Raw genomic sequence first — 10,873 nt, forward strand, 5'->3', positions numbered from 1 at the left:
CCATACACATTTTTTTTTGATTAATTGTTCTAGTTCTATTAAAAATGGCATTGCTGTTTTGACAGGGATTGAATTGAATTTGTAGATTTCTTTGAGTGGTATAGACATTTTAATAATAATAATAATTCCTACCCATGAGCACAAAAGATAGTTATTTGTATCTTCTTCAATTTCTTTCTTTAATGACTTATAATTTTCTAAGTACAGGTCTTTTATCTCCTTGGTTAAATTTATTCCTAGAATTTTAAAAATATGTTTTTATTGATTTTAGAGAGAGAGGAAAGAAGAGGGAGAGAGAAGGAGAGAAATATCGATGTGAGAAACATTGACTGGTCTCCGTAAGCAACCCAACCAGGGATCAAACCTGCAATTTGGGCATGTGCCTTGACCAGGAATCAAACCAATAACCTTTCAGTGCAGGGGATGATGCCCAACCAACTGAGCCATACCAGCCAGGCCTCTATTTTTTTTAAAGGGAATTCTTCAATATGCAACAACATGGGTAAGCCTGGAGTACATTATGCTAAGTGAAATAAGCCAGTCACCAAAGGGCAAATATTACATGATTCCACTGATATCTGGTATCTAAATGACTAAATCTATGGAAGCAGAGTCTAGAATGGTGATTGCTAGGGACTGGGGAGAGGGTAAAATAAGGGATTTTTGTCCATGGATTAAAATTTCAGTTATACAAGATGAGTCATTTCTAGATATCTGCTATACAATATTATGCCTATAGTTAACAATACTGTATTGTACATTTAAAAATTTGTAAAAGGGTAGATCTCATGTTAAATGTCCTTCCTACAATAAAAAAAATAGAAAATACATTTAGGATATGATGAAGCAGGTTGTTTAACGCTGTCAATCATCAAGTTATGGAATAATCTGCCAAAAGAAATGTGAAAATGCCACCATTTAAACCATTTGAAACCTGGCTGAAGAAAAGCACACACACACATAAAGTGACCTTGTTCTTCTCCCTACATGGGTGACAAAACCACACAAGCAGGAACTAAGACACGGGTGGATTCCACAGACATTCTCCAGACCGCCCACTAGTGTGAAGAAGAAAGAAGAAGATAGGGCTGGAATTGATGACTCACGTCAGGATGACTTGCTCAGCATGTTCCTGGCTCAGTTACAACTTCCTGAAGTCACCACACTCTCAGAAGTTTCCAGGGAACAGGAGGGCCATCTCCATTCTACCCTACATTTGGAATTGGCCTGTGTTTTGTTTTGTTTTAAATCAGAAACAACCAGTGTAGAAGACCAGACCACACAATCTATAAAGGGCAGACAGAACCTTAGACCAGGGGTCAGCAAACTATGGTCCAAGGCTTAAATCTGGCCCACAGCCTATTTCTCAATAAAGTTTTATTGGAACACATCCAAGGCCACACTCATTTGCATAGTGTCTATGGCTGCTTCCACAGTAAAAGCGCAGAATTAAGTAGTTGCAATGACTCATGGTCCACAAAACCTAAGATAATTTTATCCGGCCTTTTATAAGCTTGACCCCTGCCTTAGACTAATAATTTTAAGAGTAGTAATTCAAGCATTTCCAGGGGGAAATATGTAAAAATTATTGCTTTCTTCACATCTTTTAAGTTGTGGAATAGGAAAAAAAAATAATTTGAATAAAATATGGGAACTTTTTATGAATCTAGTCTAAGATAGCACATGACAGAGCCTGGAACACACATCTGTGACACTAAAGTAGTGTCAGGATTAATAATGAAAGCACTAGCTCTGCCCAGGTCACTCAGTTGGTTGGAGTGTCCTCCCATACACCAAGGACACATCTGTGACACTAAAGTAGTGTCATGATTAATAATGAAAGCACTAGCTCTGACCAGGTCACTCAGTTGTTTGGAGTGTCCTCCCATGCACCAAAAGGTTGTGGGTTTGATTCCAGGTCAGGACACCTATCTAGGTTGAGGGTTTGGTGTTTGTATGGGAGGCAACTGATCAATGTTTCTTTTATATCAATGTCTCTCTCTCTCTCTCGCTCTCGCTCTCTCTGTCAAAAAACATATCCTTGGGTGAGGATTAAAAAAAAAAAAGAATGAAAGCACTAGGATCACAAAGGCCCGAATGTGAATCCTGGATTTACTCTTTGCCAGCTCTGTAACCTTTGCCAAATTACCTAGTATTATCCAGCCCATAAGGCTCTTAAGAGGAATGAATGAATTACTTTAGGTAAAGCACTTAGCACAGTACCTGCTATATTAGTATGTGCTAAAAAAAACAACTACCTAGTTTTATGATTACTATGTAATCAAAAAACTAAACTTAACAAGATTGACGATGAAGATGACGAAATACAAATGCATTGCTTGTTAAGTATTACCTGCACAGTCTTCTCTGGCATCTCCACAGAGAAGGCCATCATTCTCAGGACTTCTGGTTGAGTTCCCATCTGCCACAACACAGTGGAGGATCACTAGACCTTCAAGTTTAAAACAGAACCAAAACAAACATGAAGACTTGAATATTTCCTCAGGTGAAATACTCTATCAAAATTATGACCCATTTATAAAAATAACAAGCCTGTGGCTTCCATTTCTAATTCATTATCCCACAGGGAGGGATGTGTACACAAGCCAGCATGTCTCTTTCTTTTAAGCTCAGTGCAGAAGACAGAATTTTCAAGCCAGCATAACTATGCACCTTAAGTAAGGAAACTTGACCATAATTTGTGATAGAAACTTATCATATAAATGGAAAATAGAGTTCTTAGCCACTGGATGAATTAATAAATGAGTTTTCAGGGAGAATGGGTGATGAACCATATGGCGATGTACTTTCTCCATTCCACACAGACCAAATGTTTCTCAAGTATTAACTATTAAGTTCCTTCCTCTTGGAAAGATGTGACCTAGACATGCAATTTATAGGAATTATTTTAAAACTTTGTTTACATGAAACAAATTGATAATTGTTGAAGCTGAGTGGTGGGTATATCAAGAGTCACTATGCTGTTCTCTCTACTTTTATATATATTTATGAAAATGTCTAAAATAAGAACTTGAGCAAGCTTTCAGTAAAGGTGGCAGTGTAGATAAACATGGTACTTGCATTCTCCCACAATCACATCAAAAATACAACTAAACTACAAAACAACAATCATTTAGAACCACCTGAAATCTAGTTGAACGGAAGTCCTATAATTAAGGATACAAAGAAGCCATATTAAGAATGGTAGAAAGAAAAAAAAATGAATGGTAGGGAGGCCAGGGCATAAAATGAGCTAGTCCCACTCACACATGTGGTGGATAAAAATTGAGAAGGATATCTCAGCTGTGGTGTTACCCCCTTAGGAACGAGAGATCCCAGCTGCACAACCAGGCTCCCAGCCCAGGGTTCCAGTGCTGGGAAAAGAGGTGCCAGTAACTTCTGGCTGTGAAATCAGTAGGGATAGTGGCTGAGTGAGAAGGCATTCCTCTGAAAGGGCCCACCCATGAACTTACTCAGACTTACTCACTCTGAGCTGCAGGTACAGCAACTTGAAAGGAACCAGGGACATACCATGATGAAATGAATTGCCTGGCATCTAGGTGTTGACAAAGGTCATTGCTCTTTTTTTGAGACACTCCCCACAGAGCCAGAAGGCAGGTGCCATATCTGAGTCTCCATCAATCTATCACTATTCACCCACTATTGTAATTCCAAGACCCTGTCCCAACAACTGGCACATCCAAGCTGATTCCAGTGGTTTTTCCATATAAATGGCCTGTCTTGGCTCATTCTTAAGACTCTTGAGAGATTTTTAAATCTCTCACACAAGCAGCAGCATCTGATCTCAGCACGCTCTGTACTCTCTCTAAGTAGCCTCAGGCCTGGCACTAGCAGCAGCCAGCCTTAGTTCTCAGGTTAGCCTTTCCTGAGCACCTCCAAGCCCAGCACAAATAACGGCCATCTGCAGATTGCTCAGTAGCTTGTGCCAGGTGGCCCCAGGCAGAACAGATGGTTGCTGACCTTAGCCTACACCTCCTGGAAGGCCCTGGAGCCAGCACACCCAATGGACAGCTTCAGACCACATCAAAGCACCACTTTCCAACCAGCTCCACAAACGACATACTCAAGGAGTACACTCAGCATGCACCAGACCCCTGCTGAAGTAAGTTCTGCTCCATGGGGCGGGCCCCTGCACAGCTGATCCTCCACGCTGGTCATAGCCAGTCCTTGCAGCTGATTGGCCTAGGGATAAATCCATCCCATTTATGTACCGACAGCAATCAAGGCTCAACTATAACAGGTGGGTGTACATAGACACACCTCAAGTACCCAGTTCTGGTGAATAGTGGAGGGTAGTGATGGAGCATCTAGGACAATTTCAAGTGTATCAACATTTCATCATGGGGCTGCTGGAAAGACAAGAGAGAGCAAGAAATTGATAACATATTTAATAAAATAATGAAGGAAAACTTCCCTAACTTGGTGAAGGAAATAGACCTACAAGTCCAGGAAACACAAAGAGTCTCAACAAGATGAACCAAAAGATACCCACACCAACATATATCATAATTAAAACATTAGAGACAAAGAGAGGATATTAAAAGCAGCAAGAGAAAAGCAGTTAGTTACCTATAAGGAAGCTCCTATAAGAATGTTAGCTGATTTCTTAACAGAAACATTGCAGGTCAGAAAGGACTGGCAAAAAAGCATTAAAAGTTATAAAAAACAAGGACGTACAGCCAAGATTGCTCTCTCCAGCAAAGCAATCATTTAGGACATATAAAGAGATTCCAAGATATAAAGAAGCTGAAGGAGTTCATCACCACCAAACCAGTATTACATGCAATGTTAAAGGGTCTTCTTTAAGAAGAAAAGAAATATATAAAAATATGAACAATAAAATGTCATTAAATACATATCTATCAACAATTGAGTCTAAAAATACAAAATAAACAAACAAGCAGAACAGAAACAGACTCATAGATACAAAGAACATTTTTATATTTTCCAGATGTGAAGGGGATTGGGGGGTTGAGTGAAAAAGGTGGAAGGGATTAAGAAGCACAAATTGGTAATAACAGAAAGTCATGGGGATATAAAGTATAGCATAAGGCATATCTACACTAATAAAAGAGAAAAATGGTAATTGGTGTACGACGCTACCCTTTTCATTCGCTAATCAGGGCTATATGCAAATTAACTGCCAACTCAGATGGCAGTTAACTGACAACAAAAATGGAGGGTAATTTGCATATGTAGGCACAATGCAGGGAGGCGAAAGGGACAGCAGGAAGAAGCCCCCTGCCACTGATAGTGATTGGAAACCCAGGGGGGAGCTAAGAGCTGGGGGGCAGGGCAAAGGCGGCCCCATGATCGGAGAATCAGGCGCCTTTGCTGCCCTGGCCAGTGATAGCAGGAAGTAGGGGTGGAGCCAGCAATGGGAGCTGGGCACGGTCGAAGCTGGCAGTCCCAGGAGCTAGGGGTCCCTTGCCTGGGCCTAAAGCGGAGCCCGCGATCGCGGGGCTGCTGCCACTGCGGGTCCCCGCTGCCCAGGCCGGACGCCTCGGCCAGAGGCATTAGGCCTGGGCAGGGGCGGAGCGGGAGATTGCGGGGAGCTGGGAGTCCCCTGCCCAGGCCTAACGCCTCAGCCAGAGGCCTCAGGCCTGGTCAAGGGGCCGATCCAATGATTGGTGATCGGAAGGCGATGAGGGTCAACTCCTCTGGTAGAGCCATCAGGCCTGGGCAGGGGGCTGGGGGTCCCCTTCCCAGGCCTGATGCCTGGGCAAGAGGCATCAGGCCTGGGTGGGGGGCAGAGCCAGGAATTGGGGGGATATGATGGTCCCCTTGCCCAGGCCTGAAGCCTGGGTCAGAGGCGTCAGGCTTGGGCGGGGGGTGGAGCAGGCAATCAGAGAGAGATGGGGGTCCCCTGCCCAGGCATGATTCCTGGGCCAGAGGCCTCAGGTCTGGGTGGGGGTCAGAGCCAGTGATCGGGGGGAGATGGGGGTCCCCTGTCCAAGCCTGACACCTCTGGCGGAGGCGTCAGGCCTGGGCAAGGGGCCGATCAGGCGATCGGAGGGTGATGGGGGTCAATGCCTGAGGGCTCCCAGTATGTGAGAGGGGACAGGCTGGGCTGAGGGACACTCCCCCCCACACACACCCAGTGCAAGAATTTCGTGCACCGGGCCCCTAGTAGTCAATAATATTCTAATAAATATGTATGATGCCAGATGGGTACGAGATTTATCAGGATAATGAATTAGTAAGATACATAATGTCTAATCACTGGGGTATATACCTGAAATGAATATAATATTGTATGTCCACTGTAGTTAACAATTCATATCAAACCTGGATTTTTCTGCTTCCACTGAAAAAGCAAAAAGTCTGGCAACATCACTCTGAAACTCCTTCATGGCAAAAAGGGCTGGATCTAAGTAGTAGGTGACACCTTTAAATGCCACAGACTCCAACAGGATTTCCACACTCATTTATTTGAGCTGCCTAGACCTGGACAGGAATTTCAGCTTGTAAACTGAAATGACTCAGAAATTAGATACATGCTCACAAAAACATCTAATCAATCCCGAAGGCTGCTTCAAAGAGGGTACTCCTGTTCCATCCAAAATTCAATACATATATTAAGCACTATGTGTTTGGCACAGCTGCAAGACACTGAAGATTTAAAGATAACAAATTATCACTAACCTCAAGGAGCTCACATTCTGATAATGAAGAAAGACACACAAATCTTTAAAGTGTAATAAGCACAACAGCAGAGGTAATAGAGGAATAACACAGGATGGGGAAGAAGCTCTTCCCGGCAGCAAAAACTTCACAGAGAGGGTGAGGATTTATGGCGAGTTTTTCAGGAGGGAATAACTATTTTTTAGCATTAGTTAATGACTTCTATAAAATAAAAATTGTGCAATCAAGAGAACATAATCATAGCATATTTATCTGTCTCAATAGTGGATAACCTTCACAAAAAATTGCCATAAAGTCAGGGCCAGGAACTTGCCCACATACACCATTGTGAGAAAACTCGTGATTAATCAGTGTCTATGCTGTGTCAATTCTTAAATGTTTTGATTATGACCCCATTAGTAACTATACTGGAAGTATGCGAGAAGAGAAACCTAACAAGTAAAGTCTAAACTAGACAAATCAAGAAATAGCATTACAAGTAAATTATTTAGCAAGACATAGGTGGACACAGAAGAAATACCTAAAAGAGTTGAAAATGGCTGCTTCTCAGGTAGAGAGGCAGGAAGGCAAGGTTCAGCCATCTGCTGTTGCTGCTATACACTTCTCAGCACTATATAATTTTTAAAAATTCATGTATATTTATTACACTATTAAAAATAAAGTGAATTTTTAAGAAAGGGATAAAATTTGTAATTAACTAAGAAATAGATAGATAGATAGATAGATAGATAGATAGATTTCAGAGAGGAAGGGAGAGGGAGAGATAGATAGAAACATCAATGAGGAGAGAGAATCATTGATCAGCTGCCTCCTGCACACCCGCTACTGGGCATGTGCCCTGACCAGAAATTGAATCATGACCTCCTGGTTCGTAGATAAATGCTCAACCACTGAGCAATGCCAGCTGGGCTGGACATTCTAACCAAAAGGTACAATTTGTAAAAAGTCTTGGCAAAAATAATACGACATATCCAGCTTGTCTGGAGGGTGGATGGGGATTGTGATGGAACAGGAGGCTGGAGAGCAAGGAGGAAACACATGGCCTAAGAGTCAAGTTAATTAGTGTGAATTGTTATGCAGCTAAAATGGGTTGTTGAACATATTGAAAATCTTTTCTTTATTTTTTAGTTTGAAAAGGTTACTTTAATGATACAGGTGAATCAGACACACCTAACTCAAAGTGGTGTCACTGAGTATGGAGAAGAAGAAATGATTATGAGAGATATTCACTAAGTAAAATATAAAGGATTTGGTGACTAATAGGATAGGGTGGGAATTGACGAAAAGGGAGCCAGAGTTTGTGGCTTGAGTGACTGTCTGGATTGTCACAGATATAAGGTATGCAAAGAAAACAGGTTGAGGATATATCTGATTTGAAATATAAATCCCATTGTGATGGTGTTAGGAGGGGATTAGGTCATGAGGATAGAACCTTCATGAATGGGATCAGTGCCCTTATAATAGAGACTCTGAGGAACCCTTTGCTGCTTTGGCCATATGAGCACAGAGAGAAGATATCTGTCTATAAATAAAAAAGCAGGCCCTCTCCCTACCCTGAATCTGCTAGTGCCTTCATTTTGAAATTTGTAGCCTCCAGAACTGTGAGAAATGTTTGTTGCTTACCCAGTCTATGGTATCCTATATAATAAAAGCCTAATATGCTAAGTGTCCGGTCATCCATTCAACCAATCAAAACATAATATGCTAATGATATACTAAAGCTGCTCAACCGCTTGCTATGATATGCACTGACCACAAGGGGGCAGACACTCCAACTGCTAGGTTAGCTTTTGCAGGGGTCCAGCCAATCAGGACTGAACGAGATGGGCTGGACATGCCCTGGAGACCTCCCATAGTCCCTCCCTGGCTGGCCAACATCCTGCATCCCTCCCCAGCCTTGACTATGCACCGGTGGGGTCCCTTGGCCTGGCCTGTGTCCTCTCGCAATCCAGGACTCCTTGGGGGATGTTGGAGAGCTGCTTTCAGCCCGATTCCACAGGCCAGGCCGAGGGACCCTACTGGTGCATGAATTCGTGCACCAGACCTCCAGTTTTGTTATAATGGCAAAAGTGGCTGAGAGGAGACAGGAATAGAGAGAGAATTTCTACTTTGCATACTCTGAGACTTGAAATAACTGTAGCTTATCTCGGAGATAGTAAATGGATATTAGACCTGGAACTCTAGAGAAGGCAAAGCTACAGGTTCTACATTAGGGAGTCATGGAAAAGAAACTGGTATTTCATGCCATGAAAGTGGGGTTCTCAGAAAGATTTATGTGAGAAGGGAAATATGATTAAGGACAGAATCCTGAAGAACATCAATATGATACAGGGGCAGAAAGGAAAACATCTTCAAGTGACTGAGAAGGAGAAGCCACAGACGTAAGAAGAGAGAGTTTTCCTTCAAGAATTTGATCAACAGTGCAAAAAGGATTGATGGGGAATTACAGATAAGAGCTTAAAAACACAAACATTGGATTTGCAACCAAAAAGCACTAGTAATATGTTGCTAGAGAAATAGTAGTGGCATGAAGAAGATGCAAATAATTACAGATTACACTTCAAAGATGTGGAAGTGAGAAGACTAGTCAATATATACAGGGAAACAATTTTTTCTTGTTGTTGTTTCAAATGCGAGAGAAAATGGACACAAAGAAGCCAAAGGCATAGAAGAAAGGCAAAGGATGAATTGCCAGTAGATGCAGAAAACCTTGGAAAGTTTAGCAGAAAAGCAGGGACTCTTTAATTACAGAAGTCCCCTCTTATCTGCAGGAAATGTTCCAAGACCCCCTGTGAATGCCTGAAACCTCAGATAGTACTGAACCCTCTATTTTTTTTATCTTTTCTCCCATATATAGATAAAATTCGATTTAGATAGGCACAGTAAGAGATCAGTGACAATAAAAATAAAACAGCTACCACAATATACTGTAAGAAAAGTTACATGGCATTATTAAGTAAAATGAGGCTTACTTGAACACAAGCACTGCCATATCTGGTCAGTCCATTTAATAATTGAGATGGCTATTAAGTGACCAGTGGGTGGGAAGTGTGCACAGTGTGGACATGCTAGGCAAGGGGATGATGCAGGACAAAGACAGAGGGCAAGAGATGTGATCATGCTACTCAGAATGGCAAGCAATGAAAAGTCTTTATCGAATAGAGCTTAAATGTATTTTATATTTTGGATATTTCACCCCATTGTTTAAAGAAATCCAAGTTCTGGTTTAAAATGAATGGGAAACATCCAAAGGGTTTCTCTGTTTTCACACTGTTGATATTTTGGGCTGGCTAAGTCTTTGTTGCAGGAGGCTGTGCATTGTAGGGTTATTGGCAGTGTCCCTGGCTTTTACTCCCTAAATACCAGTAGCACCCCTCCTTTTACTCCTAAGTTGTCACAACCAAAAATGTCTCCACACATTGCCAAATATCCCTGGGAATAAAATTTTTTGTGGTTGAGAACAATTATAATTCTTTCCAAATTCTTTCAGTATTTTTTATCCAATATATAGCTTTCATTTTGCATCTACTGCTTTAATTTAATTGCACATCCTCAAAGTCTCAAATTTTGACTTCTTGGGGAAAAAAATTTCTTAGGGAAAGTACCATTATATTGTGGAAAGATCACCTAACTCATTATAATTCACTATGTGTTTTTGAGTTCATTAACAAACTATTCTGACCTTTTCCTGAAGAAAAATTAAAATCATAGGTTCCCTGCCCTTCCCATAATGTAATAAGTGTAAATAAAATGAAAAATATAGTAAAATAGTTTATAAAGGAACATACACTATTATAATAATCATTATCTTTATCAGAGAAAGTATGGGTTATATTTTAGAGAAAATATGGTACATAGATATGAAAAACATAAGATTTTCATTCAAGAGAGTCACTAATAATATATATATATTAATAATAATAATAATAATAATATATATGTACCAACCAATATCCTAGGAACTATGCTAAAATTGCCAAGGCATTTTTGCTGATTTTATAGCAGTTTAGGAAAAAAATTATGAATCGCAAGTAAATGAAGTTACATATTCAAAAAGTTAAGGAAACCTTTACTACATTGACATATTTATCAATATCATGATCACTAATAAAAGCAGACTTAGAACTGGACACCATTACAAAGCTTTGATAGCGCTCCCGGCACTTTTGGCGAAAGACAGGAGGCGCTCCCTGGCACTCTAGCGGTT

At 41.0% G+C, this 10,873-nt stretch overlaps 1 protein-coding gene across 1 annotated transcript in view; it reads right to left on the minus strand.

Annotated features, from left to right (window-relative positions):
* Positions 1–10,873, minus strand: part of BTC (betacellulin) — a 42,483-nt gene that overhangs the window by 17,536 nt on the left and 14,074 nt on the right. Inside the window, exon 2 of the mRNA XM_006754574.2 lies at positions 2,354–2,452. Within this exon, the coding sequence (XP_006754637.1) occupies positions 2,354–2,452 (99 nt within the window). The remainder of the gene's footprint in view (positions 1–2,353; positions 2,453–10,873) is intronic.

This window comes from Myotis davidii, unplaced genomic scaffold, assembly GCF_000327345.1.
Source record: "Myotis davidii unplaced genomic scaffold, ASM32734v1 scaffold892, whole genome shotgun sequence".
NCBI classification, from domain to species: domain Eukaryota; kingdom Metazoa; phylum Chordata; class Mammalia; order Chiroptera; family Vespertilionidae; genus Myotis; species Myotis davidii.